Below are 27,197 nucleotides of genomic sequence, written 5' to 3'. Positions count from 1 at the left end.
ACACCCTCTAATTTAAAGATCATTGTGTCAAAGTTACCATTTAGGCTTCGTGACAAGTGGAGAGTGGTAGTCTGCAACATTTATGACAAACACAAAGAGCCACATTTAGAGATTTAGTTGCATTTATTGACAAACAATCTCAAATGATGTTGGATCCAATCTTTGGAGAGATTCAAAGCCCGTTGAAGCAAACTTCTGAATCAAAAGGCCAGTACAAAGCCTGCTCCAAAGCAAATAGTAGGGGGAGCAGTTTCGCTACGACTGTTTCACCAGTGTCAAAGTCTGAGCTATCACAAAATGACAAGCAAAGTGGAAATACAATGAATGGTTCTGATGCATTTGCAAAGCTTTGTATGTTCTGCAATAAAAATCATCCAGTGGAAGTATGTGAAGTATTTCAAAATAAACCGAATAAAGAAAAGGTGGAATTCTTGAAAGTTAAAGGACTGTGTTTCTGGTGTCTACAAAGAGGACACATGAGCAAGAGTTGTAAGAAGCAGATGTCATGTAATGTGTGTAAAAGGGGTCACCCAACCGTACTACATATACACACAAAGGAAAACCAACAGCCTCAGGATTGCACTAAAGAATTCTCTGGTTCTAAGGCAGTTGTTTCTTTGGCAACTGGTAGCCATATTGGGGCTGGCACAAAAGAATGTGCTCTAGTAATCGTGCCCTTCAAAGTGAAGTTGGAAAAAGGTACGAAAATTATTCGAACCTATGCTTTCCTAGATCCGAGGAGCTCGGCAACATTTTGTACCGAGGAATAATCCAAGTAGTTTAACCTTTGTTGCATATTGTCAGTTTTTGTTTCGATGTTCTGCTCAAAAGATTGCATGAAAGATCTGAACTGCAGTGGGTTTCCATGAAAGACTGAGATTTATCTTTGCGGAAGTTGCAACAATGCACTTTGCTTTATCAGTAATTCTGTGATTACATTTTGCCTTTTCATGACATCTGTGAGGGAATCGTCATCCAAACCAGGGATATCTCTCGGAGTTTCCTTTTGTATTGAACTTTGCATAGGCCTTCTGATAGTAATTGAAGATGGGTCTTGGGTCTCCAGTTTTACTTGTGATGGTGTATGAGTCACTTTGTTAGTGACATTTTGGTCAGGGTATGCTCTGGGTTTTGTTTGAACCCTTTTCGTTGTTGTTGGAACAATATATTCGGTTGACATTCTAGATGAAGTTGTGATGTTACTCATTTGGGAGTGCAAGAACTGGGACTCTGTAAGAGTGTTTATTTTGGCTTCAGCTTCCGCTATATTCATTTGCAGTTTAAGTTTTTCTTTCTTTGATTTTATTCTCACTTCTTCCATGTCCAACTCCAGTTGCTCCTCCAGCAACTCCGATTGCACCATCAATATAGCGCGTTATACTCGAGCTTCGGAAAGAGTGCTAGACGCTTTGCTGCACTGACTGGAGGCCTTACTTTGGGCCTTTTCTGCGGCCTGTGAAATGCTGTCATGTGGCGACACAGATTCCACAACAACAGCACCTAGCAGATGGTGCAGAGTGCACCATCCACGTCATTCGCTTTGAGCCAAAGTTCGACACCATCGAGGAACTCTTTGCATTGCGATAGTTAAGGCTCATACCAGTCATGATCATGCTCCTTTTCCTCATCAGGCAATAAGGATTGAATCGTGTTTTGCAACTCTATAAACTCATCCAGATACTGAATATAGATGGCATATTAGTTTTTAAATATTAGTTGCTTAGAATTTAACATGGGTTTCTTTGTGACCTGGCAGACTACATGTCTTGCTCTTGGAGTGATCTTTGTTGGTCAACCACACCTGGGGAGAGTAACAATGGTCTTGAGTCCAAATTCTCTGGAAATGTTTTTTTTTTTTTTTTAAACCTTTTCTAGCATCAATTCTTCAAGTCAGAAATCTCCTTTGTTCATGCCATGTTCATGTGTTGTGAAGATCAGACTTTGATAGATTCCTGTTCTTTAAAAAAAACGGGGCACTCACTCACACCTGATGATCATCCCATTGATTGAAAGTACCTGACTCTAATTTCCCCTTCAAATTAACTGCTAACCTTAGAGGTTCACATACTTTTGCCACTCACAGATATGTAATATTGGATAATTTTCCTCAATAAATAAATGACCAAGTATAATATTTTTGCCTCATTGCCCTCTGTATTTTATGCTCTTCAATATAGCTCTTAACTGTGATTGCATCAATCCAAAACCTCATTACATGACAGTGTGGAAACTGGATGATGTTTTAGATCATATTTATGTAAGGAAATTAGCTTTTTCTTTCTAGATTGAGCTCAAAGGGAGGAATGTGCAAACTTAATATTTCAACAGCTGATCAACTATTCATCCACCAATAAGTTGAACTTTATGTATCTTATTAAGTCTGGCTGGCATATTACTCCAGTGGCCACCAGTAATAATATTCTGATATTAAACATGAATTATGACCACAGTTACAAGATCAGGCAACTTAAGAGAATGAATCATAACTATAGACAAGAGACACTTGCTATTAAAATCAGATGGGATTTCAACAATTGATTTCATTTTTGAAGGGCTCTATTAAATACACCAGATTCAACTAGGACCTGGAGGTGCCTTACTTGAAGTTGAAGTTGCTCTACATGGTGGATTCCATCATTATGTCATTGTGTAAAAGGGATTCCGGTTGGTGGGGATTCATCAGAGGTCTGGTTACTTTTTAGCACTGTCTAGGAAGACCAATCAGAATGGTGAATGGAGTGGAGTCTTGTAGGCAGGAGGCTTGGGGAGCTTGGCAGTGATTCTTCTGGTTCTTTCATAACTAGAGTTAGGAAGGTGTGCAGGAACTGGCTCACACAGAAGTTGAGTACTCTTGCAGATGTTAGTTGAAGAGAGAATCCTGGCAAGGTTGAGTAGAGAACTCCCGGAAGATGCTGGTTGAAGAGATCACCTTAACATGTGGGTTGAAGAAGAATCTTGCAGCTGTTATTACTTAATGAGGATACAAAGATGCTGATTGGGGAGAACTCTCTGAAAATGTTGGTTGAAGAGAACTCATTGTTTCCATAGTGTATGATCTAAGGTGAACGAGGCAGCGTAGCTGTAACAGGAATGAGCCACATTCCACTTAGGGGGCCCAAACCTATACCCTAGGACCATTCAAACCAGCAGTCAAAGACTCGGTCAAGATTGCTACCAGCTAGTCTGGGTTGTGGATAAAAAAATTACACCACTGAGTTACCCTAATGGTCTTTGTCAGAAGAGCCATCTGACCAGGAAGTTACAACAAAGCCATCAATCACCCCCTTGGATGCCACAAGTGGGTTGACAAACCTATCCTGGACCACAGCGTAGAATCACTGGACTCTACATTCATTTCACATCACTAAACACACAGACTCTGAGAACACTTTTTCTGACCTGATTTCTTTATGTCACCTACTACAACCTAGATTAACTATGTGCCTTCTTAATGCTAAGGTAAACAAAGCACCAAGACCAGATGGCTGGACCAAGGCTAAGTCATCATGACCCTTTGTTAACCCTCACAGAGTAAAGCAGGGAGGGGCACGCCCTCTATTGTTGAATCAGCTCTTCACACAGGGCACAGTACAGAAACATTGAATTTCTATTGCATGAAATCTATTTCAGTTTTTGGACAAGGCTTGTAAGTCCAAGTTTATAACCATCATACTATTATTAAACTGTGTTCATACCACATATCTCAAAGTTGATTAGTATTATCTGTAAGCTGACATTGCCCATGTCTATAATCCTAAAGTGTAAACATTATGATTTTTTAATGTATATATTTACTAGTATACATAGCAAGCTAAATTTTAGGCTCTTTATACCACATTACCCATGTCTGTAATCTAAGATGTAGTTATTAGGCTTTTATTATTTTGTAGTTAGGACAATGTATCTGGCAAGTTGTTCATTATATTTAACTAGGTCATGTTTGGTATTTGTGTGTTAGTTGTAACATTTCCAGAATGCTAGCAAACTAAAGATTTTAATAACTCACTACGTAATTCCATTTATAGTAGTAAAGACCAAATTAACACAAAGTAGGAGTAATCATGGACCCAAAAGTTATTATGCAAATTAGTTGAAGGGGAACACTGAACTATACACCAGTCATGCCGAAAGCCCACCTCTGATTGGTTGGAACCCTTACAGGGCTGGAATAGCCAGAAAGAAATAAAAAAATATATGGCACCGGACACCTCACTCTCAGGTTCACCAAAGAACAACAACAAATGGACGAGGGTCCGAGTTGGCAGTGAGCCTCCAGAGCCATAAAGTTCTCCCCAATTGACATCTGCAGGGAGGTCATATCAGCTCAGAGCCTCAGCCTAGAGCCGCCGCCAGCTCATCAAACCTCCTACCTACTGGATGCCATTCCGTTCATCATTCTGATTGGTCTTCCGAGATGCCACTCAAATGCCGACCAGACCACTGATGAATAACCATCGCAGGAATCCACCTCAACATAATGAGGAAATCCCCTCAAAAAGGCAAGCACAGTACCTCCAGAAAGTAGCTAAACTGGTGCATATAATATTAAGTTTAAAGTCATTCTAAAAGAAGTGAAAGTAAATTAATTTGATGACAAAGTTGACGGTTCATTCAGGTCATGGTCTGTGAAATAACATACAGTACTAGAAACTCTCACTCTGTTGAAAGCCATTATCATCCCTGTGTGCTTGTGTGTGTGGTCTACTGCCTTGAATTGCCGAACTTGTTACTATGCTCTTAATATAGTGTTTCATTACATTTAGGATATTATCGCTGGTGGCCACGGAGGTAATATCTAATACATAATTAATAAATACACTAATTTCAACTTATTGCTGGACTAATAGTTGAGAAGAACTATTAAATTAGCCAAATTTCCCCTTCTGAGCTGATCTGCTAATTTCTCCAATATATTTGGTAGTGAATACAGCTAACCATATCTAAATATCTAAACTTTCCTTACATATAATGGTGGAGACAAACATCTAGTTTTCCCTACAGTGGTGTCCAAGGGTTTAACTCTTCCTAGATGGGTGGAACCTGAAAGGATTTGCTCCAATCAGCATGAAGTTAGGGTGGGGTGTAGTTACGTTCTCTGCCCATGATTTTACTCAGTGATCACATAATTTCTTGCCTTTTTTATTCCTTTAATAGTGTGTGGATTGAACTTTTAGTCCTAATTGTTGGTACCTATACCTAATAACATTCTACCCGATTTTCCTTACCCCCATCTTTCAGGAAATCACTCAAAAAATACACACATACCAAACGAGACATATGTTGGCCGCTGTTAATACATTACTAATAATCAATCACACACCTATATTCATAATCAATCATACTCATGCATGTTAAACAGTCAAATGTCTAAATGCAACTTTGTGGTTATGAGCATTATAATTATAAGATAACAAATGGAAGAAAAAAGGCAATATCAGTTGTTATTGTATTATTCTTGCAGTCCTTGATCCTTTAGAATATATGAGGTGTCCTGATGCAGTCGATGTGACCAATGTGATAAAGAAATGGTGAACTGGGTAAGAGAACAAAGGGCCTCACCTGTGTTGATTGTCTTGGGGCCTGTCTGGGTGAGTCACCCTCCTTTTCCCAAAGGTATCAGCTGAGGGTCAGGGCTTTCATCCTGTAGGTCAGCCACCATGTCTCAGCTAGTGGCCTAGACCAATGAGTTTAAGAGGAGGTTTACTAATCTTTGAGGGTTCATCCAATGTTCACAGGACAGTGATAACCCACCAGTTAGCCATGAGCTGTAATTAGCTTGGTGCTGCACATGGGGGCTCATGATTTAAGGCTTATGTGATGGGTCATCTTATGCTGCTTGTGCGCATAAGGTCCTACATTTATGTATTTAGATATATGCAGAAATATATATACACAAGCCCAATTCCGAAAAAGTTGGGACAGTATGGAAAATGCTAATAAATACAAAGAGGAGTGATTTGTAAATGTACTTTGACTTGTATTTAAACATTTTTTTTATAAATACAAGGTATTTGATGTTTTACCTAATCAGCTGCATCATTTTTTGAAAATAATTGTTAATTTTGAAATTTATGCATGTGACAAGTTGAAATAAGAAGGTGATGTAAGACAAGTAAGGAAATTGTCTAATCATAGTACAGTATCTCACAAAAGTGCATACACCCCTCACATTTTTGTAAATATTTGATTATATCTTTTCATGTGACAGCACTGAAGAAATGGCACTTTGCTACAACGTAAAGTAGTGAGTGTACAGCTTGTGTAACAGTGTAAATTTGCTGTCCCCTCAAAATAACTCAACACACAGCCATTAATGTCTAAGCCGCTTGCAACAAAAGTGAGTACACCCCTAAGTGAAAATGTCAAATTGGGACAATTAGCTATTTTCCCTCCCCGGCGTCATGTGACTTGTTAGTGTTACAAGGTCTCAGGTGTGAATGGGGAGCAGGTGTGTTAAATTTGGTGTTATCACTCTCACACTCCCTCATACTGTCACTGGAAGTTCAACATGGCACCTCATGGCAAAGAACTCTCTGAGTATCTGAAAAAAAAAGAATTGTTGCTCTACATAAAGATTGCCTAGGCTATAAGAAGATTGCCAAGACCCTGACACTTAGCTGCAGCACAGTGGCCAAGCCCATACAGCGGTTTAACAGGACAGGTTCCACTCAGAACAGGTCTCGCCATGGTCGACCAAAGAAGTTGAGTACACGTGCTCAGCGTCATATCCAGAGGTTGTCTTTGAGAAATAGACGTATGAGTGCTGCCAGCATTGCTGCAGAGGTTGAAGGGTGGGGGGTCAGCCTGTCACAACTGCACACTGCATCAAATTGGTCTGCATGGCTGTCGTCCCAGAAGGAAGCCTCTTCTAAAGATGATGCACAAGCCCACAAACAGTTTGCTGAAGACAAGCAGACTAAGAACATGGATTATTGGAACCATATCCTGTGGTCTGATGAGACCAAGATAAACTTATTTGGTTCAGTTGGTGTCAAGCGGCAACCAGGTGAGGAGTACAAAGACAAGTGTGTCTTGCTTACAGTCAAGCATGGTGGTGGGAATGCCATGGTCTGGGGCTGCATGAGTGCTAGCACTGGGGAGCTACAGTTCATTGAGGGAACCATGAATGCCAACATGTACTGTGACATACTGAAGCAGAGCATAATCCCAGCATGTATTCAAGCATGATAACGACCCCAAACACACCTCCAAGACGACCACTGCCTTGCTAAAGAAGCTAAGGGTGAAGGTGATGGACTGGCCAAGCATGTCTCCAGACCTAAAGGCCTAGTCCTCCACAAGCAAGGATGGGTCAAGGCTCACCAATCTGCCAACAGATGTGTCAGCGAATAATCCAACACTTTGAGAACAACATTCCCCAAAGACAAGTCAGTAGGATTTTGGGCATTTCACCTTCTACACTGCACAAAAAAAAAAAAAAACAGGAATCTGGTCAAATCTTGGTGTGTAAAGGGCAAAGCCAAGAACCACTTCTGAATGCGCATGATCTCTGATCCCTCAGATGTCACTGGCTTAAAAACCATCATGAGTCTGTAATGGATATCCTGACATGGGCTCAGGAATACTTTGGTAAACCTTTGTCAGTCAACACCATTCGCTGCTGCATCCACAGATGCAAGTTAAGGCTTTACTGTGCAAAGCAGAAGCCATACATCAACACTCTCTAGAAGCACTACCAACTTCTTTGGGCTCGGTCTCATCTGAGATGGACAGTAGCACAGTGGAATCATGTTTTATGGTTCGATGAGTCAACATTTCAAATAGTTTTTTGAGAAAACAGCCTCTGTTTTCTCCAGGCCAAAGAGGAAATGGACTATCCATGCTGTTATCAGCGTCAGGTCCAAAAGTCAGCAACTGTCATGGTATGGGGGTGTGTCAGGACCCATGGCATGGGTAACTTTCACATCTGTGAGGGCACCATTAATGCAGAAAGATATATACACATTTTTGGAGCAACATATGCTGGCATCCAGAGCAAGACAACGCCAAACCACATTCTGCCCGGATTACAAGCACATGGTTGTGTAAGCAGAGAGTGTGGGTGCTAGCATGGCCTACCTGCAGGCCTGACCTTTCTCCGATTGAGAATGTGTGGAACATTATGAAGCACAAAATAAGGCAAAGGCCCTGTACACTTGCACAAGAAATGTGTAATGGATGAATTCCACTTGCTAATCTGAACATACACATACATAAATAAATATATATATATATATATATATATATATATATATATATATATATATATATATATATATATATATATATATATATATATATGGCAAGGCCAATTAATTTGTCTGTGCTATACACCAAAGACATTTGGGTTTGAGATAAGAAAAAGAAGGAATATGAGATAAGACTTAAGGATTTCAGCTTTTATTTCCTGGTTTTTAGATCTATATGTGTTTAAACACACAAACCTTAGAATCTGTCACGATATGGAGTCTGGGACGGAATCAAGTGCAGGTTTGGCAGTTTATTAACAACAAAGTCCAAGGATAAGGCAGAAATCAGTAGTCAAAAGACAGGCAAAGGCTAGGCAAACAGGCAAAACTAGGCAGGGCAGAGAATCGAAGTCAATAGAGTAAACAAAGGTCAAATATCAGAATGGCAAACATGAATATAACACTTGGACAATGACAGTGACTAGGCAGCTGAATGTCTACTTCACAAAGTCAAAATGCTCACAAAGTCTCTTATATGCTGTGTTTGTGATTGTGTGTGTGAGATTGGATGCAGATGTGTGTAATTAGAGTTCTGGAGAAGGTGACCGTGTGTGGGGGAAGTGTAGTCCATGGTGGCCATGTTTGTAGGCTGCAGTGCACGATGAGATATGTAGTCACTGGTTTGCTGTGACATGAAGGAATCTTTTGTATCAGAGTATTAGACCACCCAATTGTTAGGCAAGCAAAATTATAGTAACAGATAAGTCTTGAAGTAAATTAAAGTAAATAGCACTTATTATTTGGTTGCATATCCCTTGCTTGCAATAACTGCATCAAACCTGTGACTCACTGAATCACCAAATTGTTGGTTTCTTCTTTTGTGCTGTTTGTCCAGTCTTTTATCGAAGCCTTCTTTCAGTTATATATATATATATATATATATATATATATATATATATATATATATATATATATATATATATATATGTATGTATGTATGTATGTGTATATATATATGTATATATATATATATATATATATATATATATATATATATATATATATATATGTATGTATGTATGTATGTATGTGTATATATATATGTATATATATATATATATATATGTGTATATATATACACATACATACATACATACATACATACATACACACACACACACACACCACAATCAGCCAAAATATTAAAACCACCTGCCTAATATTGTGTATATAATATTGGGTATGGTGGCTTATTTGTTACCACATATACCTCACAGCACCAGGGTTAGGGGTTTGAATCCTGCTTCCTCTGCCTTGTGCTTAGGGCGTTGGCATCCTGTGCCCCTTCGTGTAGGATAAGCAGTATGGAATAGGTATATAATAATCAATGATAATCATCATCATCATCATCATCATATGTTTAATTTATATAGAACCTTTCCAGAGCTCAAGGACAGTTTACAATAGCAATACAATAGTACATAAACAATGAAGAGTCATGGATAAACACAAAATGTGAAAAACAATGAACAAACACAAAAAAATGAAAAACCATTCAAATCTTTCAGAACCGGCTGCAACTGGTTGTCTACAGTAATTCAAATGGCCACTCTTTATGACCACAGTGAGCAGAAGTGTTTCTCAGAATGCACTGAAACTTGAGGTAGATGGATTACAACCACTGAAGGCCACATCAGATTACACTCCTATCAGCTCACAAAAAGAATCTGAGACTACTGAGGGCACAGGTTCACTGAAAATGAACAGGCAAAAATTGGAAACGCATCATATCGTCTTTTCAGATGGGCAGATTCAGTGAGCCTGTGCCCATTGTAGCCTCAGATTTCTGCTCTTGTCTCACAGGAGTGGAACCCAGTCTAATCGTCTGCTATCGTTGGCCATCAACAACAATTAAAATTTTGATGTGTTATGAGATGCTTTTCTATTCATGATGAGTGTAAGGGGTGGTTATTTTAGTTACCATAGCCTTCCTGTCAGCACAAACCAGTCTGTCTGTTCTCCTCTGACCTCTCTCATCAACAAGACCTTTCTGCCCACAGAACTGCCAGTCACTATACACAATACTCAAACCAGCCTTTCTAATGTATGATGTGAACATTAACTGAAGCTCTTAACATGTCTCTGCGTAATTTTATGCACTGCTCTTCTGCCACATGATTGGCTGATTGGATAATTGCATGAATGAGCAGGTGGACAGGTATTCCTATTTAAGTGACCAGTGAGTGTATATACTTATACATATATGTGTATGTTATCTTGTAGGCATGTACATAAAATACTTAATACTTATATGATATTCAGTCTCTTGTGCTCATACTTGCACAGTTTCTCTGGAGAAACTACCCCTGGCTCCAGCATTCGCTATGTGGAGACTCAATCCATGCAGATCGGGGCTTCCTACACATTACAGTTCTCCCTTATAATGGGCTGTGGTTCCAAGCCTTCCCCCCATATTGACACACAGGTTCGCCTGGAGTTCTCTACCAATCATGGTTTGACCTGGCACCTAGTGAAACAGGTGAGAAATGTGTTTTGGCAAAACACACACACACACACACACACACACACACACACAAACAATATTACATAATTATAACCAAAAATATTTATAGAATTTAGCTAATTTAAAGCAAAATATTATGTTTATGTAATATGTTTTATAAAAAAAAATAATTGAAAAGTATTCAGCCCTGTTGCTGTGAAGCCTCTAAATTAGTTCCATTTTAAACAGTTGCAACCAGAAGTCCCATAATTACTTGAATGGATTTGAAAGGACATTTTACATGATTCTGCCTATAAGCTCTGCAAAATATACTGCAAAAGCTCAGTGACTGGGTAAGGAGGACATTAGTTTGAGATGAATCCAAGACACTAAGGGCAACTCTAAGGAATTCTGAGAGATCCACCCTCAGATGGTAGAAGCTATACATGGGGCAACTGTAGCCTGGAACCACTATAAAGCTGGGCTGTATGGAAGACTGATGAGAAGAAAGTCATTATTGAAAAAAAAAAAAAAAACACCATATGAAATCCTGCTTGGAGTTTCCCAAAAAGACGTGGTAAAATATATTCTCTGGTCTGCTGAGACCAAAATTTTAACTTTTGGGTGTGGTAGGATTATGCTGTATTGATGCATTTCATCAGCAGGGACTGGGAAACTGGACGAGATGGGTGCAGTCAAATAGGGCAATCTTGAGCTTCCAAAAGGACAGTTACCCTAACTATATTGGCAAAGCTACACTGCAATGGATCAAATTCAAGAACATGAATGTGTTCGAATGTCCCAGTCAAAGCCCAAACCTCAATACATCTGTGGCAACACTTGAAAATTGCTGTTCACCAACAGTCTCCAGCCAGTTTGACAGAGTGTGAACAATTTGGTAAAGAAGAATAGGCAAAAATATCAGAATCCAAAATGTGCAAAGTTCCTAGAGACATATCTCAGGAGACTTGCAGCTGTAATAGCAGCCAAAGTATTACCAAGTTTTACTAAGTATTGATATTTGCACAGCAAACAAATGTTTGATTTTTTTTGTATAATTAACAATGAAAAATATATTGTGTGTATGCAAATGTTACACATAAAGTGAATAGAAAATGAATACACACCATTTTGTCATGCCTTATTAGCACATGCTTTTGTTGTGCATTGTGCATACAGTATGTCTGTGCTGTGCTGTATGGTCAGAACAGCAGGGGTCATTGTGAGCCTCTAAGAGGGTACACCTGCACACAGGGTGTGGCCAGAACCTTTAAAAAGGCTGCTGTTGACTCTCATGTAGGAGGAATAAGATTTGTGAGGGGACAACTTTGATGGCTGTTTCTGGCAGATTGGGCCTCTTGAACTGCTGTTACTAAGATTTTTTTTGTGATTGGGCCTGAGAGATTTTAATGCTTGTGTTAAGAAATTTTCCTGTGCACAGAAAATAAGTGTCAGCATAAAACACTCCTCTCCTCAACTTTCTTCTCTTATTATTCAGCCTTGGTTGGGATTTGTAGCTGTGTAATACTTTTTAAAAAATTATATTTTGCTGTGTCAAGTTCGGTAAACCTCATGGATTTTTAATGGGACTTGTTTTCCCTGATTCAAACAACAAAGCATATCACACAAATCCAGTGAATATTAATTTTGATTTAAAAAGATAGCATTTCATTTATAGAACTTTTTATTTTAAGTATATAACCCCCAGAATCAATATTTGCTAGATACACCTTTGGCAGCAAATGCAGCTACCAGTCTTTAGTGCTCCACAAGGTTGGGACACCTGGATTTGGAGATCTTCCCCTACTACGCTTTGTAGAAGTGTTCAAGATGGGAGAGGTTAGTTTGCCTTTGCTGATGGACAGCAGCCTTCAAGTCAGTTCATAGGTATTCAAATGGATTTAGGTCAGGGATTTGACTAGGCCACTCTAGATCATCCACTTTGTTTCTAGCAAGGTAGCTCCATAGTAGCTTTGGCCTCATGCTTGGAGTCATTGTCCTGTTGGAATATGAATTTCTTCCCCAGATTCTCCATGTACTTGGCTTCAGCCATCTTTCTCTCAACATTGACAAGTTCCCCAGTTCCTGCAGATGAGAAATATCCCCACATTATGCTTCGACCACCATGCTTCACAGTTTTGGATGGTGTTGTTTTGCTAATGGGCTAAATTGGCTTTCATGCCAAAAAGTACTTTGGCTTCCTTTGACCACAAAACCTTCTGCCAGTTTTTTGCAGGATACTTCAGGTATCTTTGTGCAAACTTCAAACAGGACACCATATGGGTCCTTTGAGAAATGGCTTTCTTCTTACCACCCAGCCATAAAGGCAAGATGTGTGCAATATCTTTGATATTGATTATTGATGTTGCTATGCATTCCACTAATGATGGATTTAACAGTGCTCCAGGATATCATCAAAGTCTTGGAAATCTTTGTATATCCCTTTGCTGATATGTACTTGTCACAGTTGTTTTTGGAAGGTCTTTGGAGCCCATACTCCTGCCTTTGTGTGAATCTCCACTTGACAAATGAAGGGCCATCAAGTGAATTGCTTTGATTCCACATTGGTGTTAAGTAACTTTGTAACTTTGAAAGCAATCGTTTATTCCTGAGATTGTTATAGGGATGTTATGGTAAAGGGGGTGTATACTTATCAGAACAAGATATTACAGTTGTTCATTTTTAAATAATATTAAACATGTTTAATTGTTAGCTTTTCACTGTTTCACTTAACTGTTGTACGTAGATTAGATAGACAAAATAGATTGATTCCATTTTAATTCCAATTTATAGGAAAACTAAATATGAAAATAGTTAAATTGTGTGTATACATTTTCTACCAACTGTAAATCAAATGGTGGCTGTAACTACAGCATATGGAAAAGATCAAAGGGGTGAATATTTATGTAAGTCACTGTAAGTCTGTTTTATAACCATAATTTATTTTGATTGATTATTCCATTAGATCAGATGTAATAGTGACACATTTAGAACTTTCAATTTAATCAGAAAATTGTGCATGTATAAATGTACAGTTGCAATCAAAATTATTCAACCCCCATTGCAAATCAGGTTTATTGTCAAAATCTACAGAATTTCAGCTGTTTGCAATGAACAAATCAAACAAAAGCAATTTAAATAGTTAAACACAACAAATTCTTCAAGTGGTTTCCCCAAATTCAATTGAAAACGCAATGTATAATGATTTCTCCAGTTTCAAAATTATTCAGCCCTTTCATGGAAAGCATCTTTAGTACTTAGTACAGCACCCTTTTGCTGTTATGACCTGCTGCAAACGAGATGCATAGCTTCTGGCAGCATTCCTGAGGGATCTTAACCCATTCCTCATGAGTAAAGGCCTCCAGTTAAGTAATATTCTTGGGTTTGTGTGCTGCAACCACCTTCTTCAAATACCACCAGGGATTTTCTATGGGTTTCAAGTCAGGTGACTGTGATGGCCCTGTAGAATCTTCCAGGACTTCTTCTGCAACCAAGCATTGATGGAATTTGAGGTATGCTTTGGATCATTGTCCTGTTGGAAGGTCCAATGACACCCAAGCTTCAGCTTCCTCACGGATGGCATGACATTTTCTCCTAGGGTGTCCTGATACTTCCATGAATACATCTTGCCTTCCACATGCTGCAGGTTTCCAGTGCTAGAGGATGCAAAGCAGCCCCAGAGCATCACTGAGACACCACCATGCTTGACTGTGGATATAGTGTTCTTTCTTCATTCTTCATCCTCGAGACATATTGCTGATCCATCGTGCCGAAAAGTATGGCATGCAGAACAGAAAAGAATCCCAAAATTTCTGTGGCTTAATGATTTTGAGCCGATTTGTGCTTTTGGGTCAGTAGTGGTGTATGTCTTGGAGTTCTGGCTTGGAAACCGGCTGTGTTTAGTATGCACCTTACTGTGCTCACTGGATCCTCAGTGCCTGTTGCCACCAAGTCTTGCTGCAGGTCTTCTGCAGTCACTCGAGAGTTTGTCACAACCTGTCTTCTCAGAAATCTGGTTGCAGCCATTGATGGCTTCCTTTTTCTGCCCCATCCAGGCATTGCATGCATTTTCTGTCCTTAGCCAGTTCAGCTATTTCATGTGTTCCAGCTCAAGCACACCTAGTGCATCTAATGGAGCCCTTGATTATTTGCATCAAGTATGCTTGAGACAACACCTGTTTTGCATATTTGTGCTGTTGTGAGGGATTCTATTCAGGGGGTTGAATAATTTTGAAACTGGAGAAATCATAATAAGTTGCATTTTCAGTTGAATTTTGGGAAACCACTTGAAGCATCCATTGTGTTGAACTATTACAATTGCTTTTGTTTGATCTGTTCATTGCAAACAGATGAAAATCTGCACATTTTGACAATAAACCTGATTTGCAATGGGGATTTAATCATTTTGATTGCAACTGTAGAATTCTCAATTAACTAATAATAAAATAAGGCAAACATTTACAGCATTTTTTCACCCCCGCCAGCCTATATTAAGTACATGATACTGTAATTGTGATCCTGTATACTGCAAACTGTTCTGATTGTACTAAACTATGATCAGAATAAAAGGCTAAGTTGTATGTCTTTAATGTGTTACCCATAGGTATGTCTTCCAGGCATGCCTAGCTGTCCTGAGTTCACTGCCCCCAGTGTCTACCATCCTTCTGAGTTCATTACTTGGAAAAGAATTACCCTTCCTCTACACCAAAAAACATGGTGAGTGTATATAAGTATATTTAGTCAATGTATGTCATGCAAGCCTTTTTTTTTTTATGCATAGTAATTTGTATAGAGTAAAACCTCAAATTACTCTCACACAAATTACAGTAGTGCTCTCACAGCATGCAGACTCTAAATTTTTAAATACTGCTCCTAGGGGATTCACATGATTGTCACGAAACTTGGTCAACATTATGCCAAGACATTGTGGATGCTGTGAAGGGATTTTTGATATCTTGGGTGGTTTCGTCATGGCAAGGCAATACATTTATGATGAAAAAAGGAAACAGGAAGTGTCTCATATCTTCTGCATGCAAAAAGTGATTTAGATCAAACTTGAGCTGTATATTTCTAAGACATGGGTGTGGGGGTGAGGGTTTGAGGGGTTATGTAGCACCCCCTATTGACTAAAGTGGTTGGGTCAGTTTTACCTACAGTCACCAAACTTGGTTCATATATTGTTCTCGTCAAGCCGGATAACTTTAAATATTATAGTAATTAGCTCCATCCAAAAGGAAGTCGGCAATTTTGGATTTAATGTAGATTTTTTTTTTTTAAATGGCAGGCTCTGAAATTTGTTTGGACATAGAAGCTGTTATAAAGCCTTAGAAATGGGCTTAATCTAACATGTCAGTTCAAAACAAGTTACTCTACAGTTCTCGCTTAACTATGCATTTTTTCCATACACCACCGGGTGTTGATGGCACCATAGTGGTTGGGCCCATCATCGCTGTTTGCAGCTATATGTATTGTTTTCTTGTTGTTTTTTTTTTGTTTTTTGTTTTTTTTCCAAGGTTTCAGGGGCTTTTGGGGCCCTTAACATGCTCAAAAACTCATGAACTTTGGCACACATGACGTCGTTGCCATTAGGCCCAGGCAAAGGATATCACATGGGCATGGCAGGGGGCTCTGCAATACTCCCTTTTACACTGTACCTGAACTTGGTGCATATATCATACATGCTTGTACGTCTATGTACGAAACTCAGTAGACATGTTGGTCTCATCAAGCTGAACAACTTTCACTCTGACAATCTTTAGCTCCACCCAACAGGAAATCAGTCATTTTGGATTTTATTAAAAGTGCATACAGTAAACTTTTAAATATTCCTCCTAGGGGATACATGTGATATTCACCAAACCTGGTCAACATTACTCCAAGACATTGAGGATGCTAAATTGTAATGTAAACAGCAGTATAATGTCAATTTTACATGGCTGATGTGAAAGGAGTCTTGATATCTTAAATAGTCTTGCCATGGTAACGCATCAAACTTTTAATAAACTTCTTTTTATATATGGGTGTTTTACACTACAGCACTCACTTCGCCATGCCTTGTTTTCATACAGCCACCAGATGGTGATGGCAGCATATTGATTGGTACTGTCATCCTTGCTTGCAGCTATATCTTATCCTTTCATTTGAAGATGTAAACCTATTTAGATTGACATATACCCCAAAACAGAAGAAATCAGGATGGGGCAAAAAAAATAAAAATAAATTCACAGCACTGTATATGTACATGTTTTAAACCTAGAACATTTTGTATCTGACCAGATCAGGCGTTTCTTGTTACCAGGTGTGTCCTGTTAGATAGATTGTTTAAATAATAAATAGCTCTGAACAACATCTATTGGTTTTAGCTTTCAGTTTCACCTGTGAAGACTGCATTTGTTGTTAAAAATGGATAAGCCAACATGAAGATCAGAGTGCAGACTATGGAAGAAAAGCAAGGCTTTTTGAAGATGAGAAAAAAAAGGGAAAATCAATCATAGGCATTGCACAAGCATTGGACATAGCCAATGCAACAATTTGGAATGTCCTGGAAAAGAAAGAAACCACTGGTATACTGAGCCACAGACACTGAATGGGTCAGCCAAGAAAAACAACAACAGCTGATGATAGAATCATTGTGAGAGCTGCGAAGAAAAACCCAATAACAACAGTCAGTGACATCACCAACAACCTCCACAGGGCAGGGGTGAAGGTATCACAATCCATTGTTCAAAGAAGACTTCGAGACCAGAAATATAGAAGGCCATACCACAAGATGCATACTACTAATCAGTAGTTAAACCAAGTAAAAAAATGTTGGTTTAGCAATTCCAATGCATATAGGTAATCACTCAAAAAAATTAGGAAAATTACAAATGGCCAAGCATCCTGTATTGGACCACCTGAGATGGACTGACCCCTTGCCATGGGTTAGCATCCTGGCCCTGTGCTCTAACTTTCCTGGGATAGTCTGGAATGACCCAGGGCACAATCACACACACATTCACACTTAATTACTGACATAATTCTGATCAATTCAACAATTTGGCAATTGCATTTTTACACCTTTTGCACATTTTAACACCCAAGACCATGGTTTAGTTTGATTTTATTCTAACATGATAGCATTAATTAGCCTCTGAAACCATGTTGTTTGACAGTTTAGGGTTCATTTATATGATATTTACATTTATATTTATATTATAATTTATTTATTTTATATTTATATTATTTGGTTTCTGTTTGGCTTCAGGTCTAGTGCAACACGGTTTCGCTGGATCCAAAACTTCTATGGTGAGCAAGATGAGTGGGCCTTAGACAATATCTACATTGGGCAACAGTGTCCTCTAATGTGCTATGGACATGGCTGGTGTGACCATGGTCACTGCAGGTCAGTCTTTGTATGACTACTTAAGATTATAGAATATAGTCATTTAAACAATTTATGCAAATTGAAGTGTTTTTGCAAAGTTATTTGTGATATTTTTAAAGCTGGGCAAGGAGAAGGAAGAGACAGCCTTGAGACATCTTAACTCTCTTTCTTGTGCTCCTTTTGTCTGCTCTTCAGCATTCTTTTGTTATGCACATACACATACACACACACACACACACACACACACACTTACATCATGCTGGTGGCTCTATCTCTCAAGGCGAATGTCCTTCTCCCTCTTATCCTCGCCTCGTCTCACTGCAACAGAAAACAATCATTAAGAGAATTCCTCATAGGTGTGCATATTCCTTACCACTCGCCTTAACCGAATCTGCCCTCCATTCATAAACTGGAGCTCATACACTCCACTGCCTCCACATACCCCCACCCCCAACTCAGGCCAGGGACCTGTCCAGCCTGCTGTTGACTCCTCTTCCACCAAAAGATGAAATCCACCACAGCCATCTGTGCCCCCGGCCTGTGGACCACCTGGAGTTTAAATGGCTGAAGTGCCAGATATCAATCAGATACCATACCAATCAGTGATCCGCATGTTGGCATCTTTCATGCGGTGGAGTGTGACAGAGGGTGATGGCCCACCTCACCAGATAGTATTGGAGGGTGAGAACTGCCCATTTGATAGCTAGACACACGTTCTCTATTGTGCTGTACTTTAGTTTCTCACACTGAGAGCTTGCGGCCCATGTACAGCACGGCGCACTCCACCCCTTCCACCACCTGGGACAACATGGCCCCCAACCCCCTGTCCAATGCATCCATCTGTAAAATAAAAGAGAGAGAAGTCAGGAGAATGTAGGAGTGGTCCGCCACACAGTGCAGCTTTTACCTGAGTAATTGCCTGTTTGCATGGGTCCATCCACTCTACCAGATCTGGTACCCCCTTTTTAGTGAGATTAGTCAGTGGGCTGGTGACATCTGACTAATTATGCACAAACCTACAATAATAGCCAGCCAACCCCAGGAACTGTGTCACCTACTTTTTGGTCCTGGGTCTTGGGCAGGTCACAATCGCTGCTGTCTTATCAATTTGGGGATGCACCTGCTAATGACCCAAGTGGAAGCCCAGATAGTGTACTTCCACCCATCAAATTGTACATTTCTTTGGGTGTGCTGTGAGTCCTGCCCACCTCAGCGATCTTGGAACAGATCTCAGGTGCCGTATGAGCTGCTGCCAATCATTACTGTAAATAAGAATGTCATCTAAATAGGCAGCGGCATTTGCAGAGCACTCTGTCTATGAGCCGCTGGAACATTGTGGGGGCCCCAAACAACCCAAAAGAAAGGGTCATGAATTGGTGTAACCCAAATGAAGTGGAAATGCTGTTTTTTCACAAGACATTGGTGTCAAGGTGATCTGCCAATATCCCTTGGTTAAATCCAGTGACAAATAAAAAAGAGCCAAGCCTAACTGATCGATCAGTTTGTCATTGCAAGCCATTGGGTATGCATCAAATTTAGACACCATTTTGACTTTTCTGAAGTCCACACAAAACCGGACTGTCCATTCTGTCTTGGGAACCAAAACCACGGGACTGCTCCAGTCACTGTGGGACTCCTTTATTACTTCAGTGTCGAGCATAGCCTTGAGTTCATCCCAAACTACATTTTTTGTGTTTGGGCAGCCCAAAAGAGCGGCTGCATACCACCACTCCTGGGGTTGTCTCAATGTGGTGCTCTAGGAGATTAGTGTGACCAGGGAGAGGCAAGAACACATTATAAATTTCAGCCTATAATTTAGTAATGTCTCTGATTTGGGACATAGAGAGGTGGTCTCCATACGGGACTGGGATGGATTGAAGTGCCATCTTTAGACTCACCTCTGGTCTTAGATCCTTCCTCTCAGGCATGACCAACGCCAAATCCACGGAAACCATCTCCCTCCATGGTTTTATGAGGTTAAGATTGTAAACCTGCCACACCCCACATCTGTCCATTCACCTTACTTTATAGTTGATGTCCCCAACTTGCCGTGTAACCTCAAAGGGCCCTTGCCCTTGTTAAGTCATTTAGAGCTTGACGAGGGTAGCAAAATGAGCACTTTATCTCACGGCATGAACTCTCGTAGCTGAGCCCCCTTATTATACAGCTGTGATTTACGTTCTTGCGCCTGTTGCAAATTCTCTTGGGTTATGTGGCTTAAGGTGTGGAGTTTTGCTCTCAGGTCAAGAACATACTGAATTTCATTTTTACTGTTTGATGTTCCCTCCTCCCAATTTTCTCTTTTGGGATCCCGACATGGGATAACCTGGCAGAGTGCCTCCACAACATTCTGTACGGTGATATTGCTAAAAACTAAAACTAGCAAAAGTTATGCCCTTGTGCAGATCAAACTAATGGCCCGACAAGGTCCATACAAATCCTTTTAAATTTGGACCTCAATTAATGGGAGTGGGCGCAACAGTGTTTTTGGGGTGGCCAGTGGATTCACCGGCTGGCATTCGTGACATGCAGGACACCACCTGCGAACATCACCGTGAATGCTTGGCTAAGTTCCCCACCATTGGATTATGGTGAGCCGCCTGGAATGCCAAGTCCTGACGGCTCCTTGGAACCAAAACTGTGTTACTTCTTCCTGAGTTTGAGTGTCCTGCATCACTCGATATAACTTATTCTTAATAGTTGGGAGAGGGGTGGGAGAGTGCAACACTTGGCTGGATCGGCTGACCATCGATTACTCTGACTTGGTCAAAGGTGTGCCTAAGGGTCTCATCGCGTGACGGCTCCAAGGGAAAATCCCTGCCAGGAAGGTGGAGAGACATGAGGGCGAACATGAGAGAGAGGAAAAAGTGAGGTGCTCGCCTGTCTCCTGATATGCTGCCAGATGGTCCTTGGCAGCTGGACTACGTCCGCAGGAGTCCTGGAGCTTCTGTGTGAAGGCAGAAGGGATGCTTAGCTTGGTGAAGGTCAGCGACCGGAAACACTGCCACTGTAGTTCTGGGTTCTGACCTGCTGCACAATTGCCCATTTCAGGTCTGGGTACTCCAGTATGTTGGCAACCAGTAGCTTTTGGACCGCAAGCTGGGCCTCGCTGGACAGAAGCGGCAACAGGCGGGCTGCCTACAGACACTCGGGCCAGCTCCACGTCACTGTGGAGAGCTCATACAGCTCCAAGAAGGCCTAAGGGTCATCTGCGGTTCCATCTTGGTGAGGGCGACATGGAGCGTGGCCATGGCAGCTGGAGCTCTTGCCGATCCTCTGCCTGGGTGTCAAGCAATCTTTAACCTGCTGCTCTTGGTCGCGATGCAGCTGTAGGAGGGCCTGATGTTTGGTCTGGTGTAGGTTGGCGAGGGACATGATGAGGTCCGCCAGCGGTGAGGACTCCATGACAGTGACTTCCTCCTGTCCCGGGTTTCGGCACCAGTGTCATACTTTTAAAGCTGGGCAAGGACAAGGAAGGCAGAGGCATGCTTGAGACAACTTAACACTCTTTATTGTGCTCCTTTTTTTCTGATTTTCAGCGTTCTTTTTTTAACACACACACACACACTTGTGTCATGCTGGTGGCTCTCTCTCTCTCTCTCAAGGCATGTGTCCCTCTCCCACTTATCCTCACCTCGTCTCACTGCAACAGAGAACAATCATTAAGAGAATTCCCCATAGGTGTGCATTCCTTACCAGTACTCATCAGCTCCACCCTCCATTCACAAACCAGAGCTCGTACACACCCCAGCCTCCACAGTCTTAAAAAGTTTTTTTTTTTAATGCAACTGGTCTTTTTTCCCTTGTTTTCTCCCTCTCTCACTTTCTCCTCAGGTGTGATGATGGCTTTTCTGGTACAGATTGCCAGCCTACGTCACCACTGTCCTCCAGTGTGCTGTCAGACTTTGAGTCCCTAGAAGCACTAAGGACCACATGGCAAGAGGTTATTGGTGGGGAGGTGGTGACCCCTGACCAGGGTTGTGGTGTTGTATCATCTGGATCTTCTTTGTATTTTAGCAAGGTATGTAATGAATATTCACAAGTAATATTCAGGGAAAATAGTTGTTATATAACTTATGTAAGCTGTAATGGTTATGTAAAATGTAATTTAAAAGTTGGTTTTAAATAATTTTTTACATTGATTTTTGAACAGGCTGGACTGAGACAACTAGTGAGCTTGAACCTGGACACAGAATGGGCAGAGTTTGTGCAATTCTACTTGCGTGTGGGTGGTGACTGGGTGGAGTGTAACCAGCCTGACAGCAGGGAGGAGGGAGTGCTTCTACAGTATAGTAACAATGGTGGCATTAGCTGGGGTCTAATCGCAGAACTGTATTTCACAGACTTCACCAAGCCTCGGTGAGAAAAGAGTGTTTGAAAATTCTTATTATTAATTAGATTAATATACTTTTTCACTAGATAATTTTGCTGTGTATCTTATCTTCTGTGGCAACAGGTTTGTCCATTATGAGCTACCATTGGCTGCTAAGACACCCTGTACGCAGTTCCGCTGGTGGCAACCCCTTCATTCGGGTGAGGGTTACGACCAATGGGCTATTGATGATGTCATCATTCTCTCTGAGAGGGAAAAACATGTCATTCCAATGGCTAATCCTACTCTTCCTCAGGTAAACTAGACACATAATGGACGAACAAGCTAGACAAGCTAAAATAACTAAATACAATTAATGAATTATTAATGGAATCAGTAAATTAAATTTCAATAACAGGATTTGAAAGTAGTATGTTTCAAGATTGGTCAGAAAATTGACCATATTAAGATATGAGTTTGAGTAACATTCTTTAATGTATTTCTTACAGCAAAAACAAGGATTAGAAAATCTTTCATATTTTCCAAATTAATAACCAATATTTTCTCATATTAAATATGAACAAATAGAATAAATAATAATGAAATGAAATCTAATAGAGAAATATTATATGAATTTGCCCATATTCAAGATATTTTTACTTCTACATTTTTTGGAATTGGAACCCAGTGCACTGCAAAAGTTAGCTTATTAAACCTATTTCTATTTTTTTAAGCTTGTTTTTTTTTTTTTTAAACTAATTTTAAACTTGAAATAGTTCTTGTTCTACTGGCAGATAATTTTGATATTTTTAAGTGTTTATTTCTAGAATGAAGCAAAATTATCTGCCAATAGAATAAGATATTTTAAAACTCTTATCTCTTACAAAATTTAAAGAAAAATGTAAAGCTTAAACAAATAAAGAGAAAAACTATTTAGCACAATATCTGACTAAACAAATAAGTTTTCAGCCTAGACTTGAAGTTTAAGACTTGTGTCTGAGTCAGAAACTCTAACTGGAAATTGTTACATAGCTGGGGAGCTTTGTAATCAAAAAGCCCTGCCTCCTAAGCTAAGCTAAAGTGCTAGCTGAAGAAGGAAGTGACAACTAGATGCCTAGCTATCAAAGGGCTGTCATGAACCAGCTTAACCTGGGAGATGTGAAAAGTGTGATGGGACTGGGGTAGTTTGAGTTTGACGGCAGTGGGATTGTTAATGCTCTCAATGGGGAAAGGGCCAGATAATGGGGGGAAAGTTTATTAGCCTCAGGTTTGGGTGGGATGTCTTTGGTTGCAAGCCAAACCTTTTGGCCTGGCTGGTAGTTGGGAGCTGGAACCTGATGATGGTCACCCAGGCAATGGTTGCCCTCAGTGGAGCTGAGCAGGGTCTGGAGGTGAAATCCAGAGCTGTCTAAGATTGTGCCCCAGCCCATGAGGTAGTGCATGTGCAGACATGTGCTAACAACACAGGACAGTACAGTAACTACTAAAACAGGACAATAGGTACAGTAAGTGACAGCGTAGTGCCGAACAGTACACAGTTTTAGTGTGGAAATGTCTGATATACAGGTAGTGCAAAAGATAGGTGCCAAGGAGTAACAATATAATTTAAAAATGGTATAAAATGTAAACAAAACATGTAAAATGTATATAAAGTGTATATAGTGACAATAAATTGGATACTATATTTCTATAATACAGTAGCAGTAAAAAATGCAACAGTGTCAACGCAGAAATGTGCAAATATTTCAATGGGAGTTGGATGGTGTTCAGTTCTGTGTGTGTGTGTGTGTGCATATATCAGTCCAGTCTCTGAGTATTGAGGAGTCTGATGGCTTGGGGGAAGAAGCTGTTACACAGTCTGGTTGTGAGGGCCCGAATGCTTTGGTAACTTTTTCCAGATGGCAGGAGGGTGAAGAGTGTGTGTGAGGGGTGTGTGGGGTCATCCACAATGCTGGTGGCTTTGCGGATGCAGCATGTGGTGTAAATGTCTGTGATGGGGGGCGAGAGACCCCGATGATCTTCTCAGCTGTCTTCACTATCCGCTGCCGGGTCTTGTGATCCGATGGGGTGCAAATTCCGAACCAGACAGTGATGCATCTGCTCAAGATGCTCTCAATAGTTCCTCTGTAGAATGTGGTGAGGATGGGAGGTGGGAGATGGGCTTTTTTTAGCCTTCGCAGAAAGTAGAGACGCTGCTGGGCCTTCATGGCTATGGAGCTGGTGTTGAGGGACCAGGTGAGGTTCTCTGTCAGGTGAACACAAGGAATTTGGTGCTCTTGATGATCTCCACGGAGGAGCCACCGATGTTCAGTGGAGAGTGGTCGCTCCATGCTCTCCTGAAGTCAACAACCATCTCTTTTGTTTTGTCCACATCCAGAGACAGGTTGTTGGCTCTGCAACAGTCCATTAGCTGCTGCACCTCCTCTCTGTATGCTGACTCGTCGTTCTTGCTGATAAGACCCACCACGGTCGTGTCATTGGTGGACTTGATGATGTGATTGGAGCCGTGCATTGCTGCACAGTCATGAGTCAGCAGAGTGAACTACAGTGGACTGAGCACACAGCCCTTCGGGGAGCCAGTGCTCAGCGTGGTGGTGCTGGAGATGTTGTTCCCGATCCGGACTGATTGAGGTCTCCAAGTCTAGAAGTCCAGGATCCAGTTGCAGAAGGAGGTGTTAAAGCCCAGCAGGTTCCACTTTCCAATCCGCTTTCCAAGGTGCTGAGGAATGATTGTGTTGAATGCTGAACTGGTCTATGAACAGCATTCGAACATAGGTGTCCTTCTTGTCCAGGTGGGTGAGGGCCAGATGTAGGTGGTGGCGATGGCATCATCTGTTGAGTGGTTGGTGCGATACGCACACTGCAGCGGGTCCAGTGAGTGGGGCAGCAGGGTCTTGATGTGCCTCATGATGAGCTTTTCGAAGCACTTCATGATTATGGATGTGAGTGCAACGGGACAGTAGTCATTCAGGCAGGACACTGGAGACTTCTTCAGCATGGGGATGATGGTGGTAGCCTTGAAGCATGTTGGAACGATGGCACTGCTCAGGGATATGTTGAAGATGTCAGTGAAAAGCACTGAGTACTCTGCCAGGAATGTTGTCTGGTCCAGCAGCCTTCCGTGGGTTGACTCTGCGTAGAATTTTCCTCACATCAGCCATGGTTAGACACAGCAGCTGGTCGTTGGGAGGAGGGGTGGTCTTCCTCACTGCCACGTCATTCTGTGCCTCAAACCGAGTGTACAAGTTATTCACTGCATCTGGAAGGGAGGCATCACTGTCACATGTGGGTGATGTTGTCCTGTAGTTGCTGATTGCCTGAATGCGCTGCCACATGCACTGTGTGTCGCCGCTATCTGTGAAGTGACTGTGGATTTTCTGGGCGTGTGCGCGTTTTGCCTCTCTGATGGCCTGGGACAGTTTTGCCCTCGCTGTTCTTAGGGCCGCTTTGTCACCTGCCCTGAAGGCGGAGTCTCGGGTCCTCAGTAGTGCTCGCACCTCCGCAGTCATCCACGGCTTCTGGTTGGAGCATGTGGTGATGGTCTTGGAGATGGTGACGTCATCAGTGCACTTGCTGATGTAGCTGGTCACTGACGCCGTGTATTCCTCCAAGTTGGTGGAGTTGCTGTCAGCTGCAGCCTCTCTGAACATGTCCCAGTCAGTGTGCTCAAAACAGTCCCGAAGAGCAGAGATGGCTCCTGCTGGCCAGGTTTTCACATGCTTCAAAACCGGTTTGGAGTGTCTGACGAGCAGTCTGTATGCTGGGATTAGCAGAACAGAGATGTGGTCTGAGTAGCCAAGGTGGGGGCAGGGCTCCGCCCTGTATGTGCCGGGGATGTTTGTGTAAACAAGATCCAGCATGTTCGCCCCCCTCGTTGCAAAGTCAACATGTTGATGAAATTTAGGGGGCACTGACTTGAGATTCGCATGGTTGAAATCTTCGGCGATAATAAACAGCCCATACAGTTCACAGAGCACCTCCTTAGCATTAGCGCTGGGGGGAATGTATACTCCGATTATCAGAATAGTAGTGAATTACTACGTCAAATAAAATGGTCTGCATCTAACAGTCACAAACTCCACCAGCGATGAGCAGTAACTAGAAACTAGCACTGAGTGCTTGCACCATTCCGTGTTGATGTAAACACACAAGCCACCACCGCGAGCCTTACCGCACAGAGCTGCATTTCTGTCGGCACGAAATGAGGCGAGCCCATCTGGCTGAATGGCGGCATCCGGAACATGGTCGCTGAGCCACGTCTCAGTGAAAACAAAGATACAGCAGTCTCTATACTCATGCCGTGTTACCTACTGGAGTCGGATGTAATCCAGTTTATTGTCCAGGGAGCAGACGTTGGAGAGCAGGATGGACGGGAAAGTCGGCCGGTTAGGGTTTGCTTTTAGCCTAGCATGGACCCCCGCCCTATTCCCACGCTTCCGCTTCCTTGCACAACACTTTTGACGTCTCCTCCCCCAGCCACCGGCATCAGGCAACGCCGAGGACTGGAGCCCTGGTCTCCGCAGCAAGCCAAGCTCACGTAGCTTCTCCAGCAGATCATCATGCAGGTTGGTTGTTGCAAGATTTCTGTATTTTAGCAGTGTCTGACGATGGTAAACATGAACACCGGTTTTTCTGATGTCCATGTGCTGTAAAAAGACGGGCTACAAGAAAAAAAATAGAAAAAAATAGCACCATTTGGATCTGGAGAGGCCGCTGCGTGCTACTGCCGCGCCGCCATCTTGGACCATTTTGTGGTCAGAAAATTATTTTTGTGTTGATTTTGATGTATGTTTCGGGATCATTGTCTTGCTGGAAGATCCATCCTCT

The 27,197-nt window shown here is 41.5% G+C and overlaps 1 protein-coding gene across 1 annotated transcript in view; it reads left to right on the top strand.

Annotated features, from left to right (window-relative positions):
- reln (reelin) overlaps positions 1-27,197 on the top strand; it is a 633,795-nt gene that overhangs the window by 314,011 nt on the left and 292,587 nt on the right. Inside the window, exons 21-26 of the mRNA XM_053623241.1 lie at positions 10,536-10,728; positions 15,296-15,408; positions 17,939-18,076; positions 21,893-22,079; positions 22,212-22,417; positions 22,515-22,686. Of these exons, the coding sequence (XP_053479216.1) occupies positions 10,536-10,728; positions 15,296-15,408; positions 17,939-18,076; positions 21,893-22,079; positions 22,212-22,417; positions 22,515-22,686 (1,009 nt within the window). The remainder of the gene's footprint in view (positions 1-10,535; positions 10,729-15,295; positions 15,409-17,938; positions 18,077-21,892; positions 22,080-22,211; positions 22,418-22,514; positions 22,687-27,197) is intronic.

Source organism: Ictalurus furcatus, chromosome 4, assembly GCF_023375685.1.
Source record: "Ictalurus furcatus strain D&B chromosome 4, Billie_1.0, whole genome shotgun sequence".
In the NCBI taxonomy this organism is placed as follows: domain Eukaryota; kingdom Metazoa; phylum Chordata; class Actinopteri; order Siluriformes; family Ictaluridae; genus Ictalurus; species Ictalurus furcatus.
The sequence above is the reverse complement of the archived record's forward strand: the minus strand, read 5'-3'. Positions and strand labels throughout refer to the sequence as shown.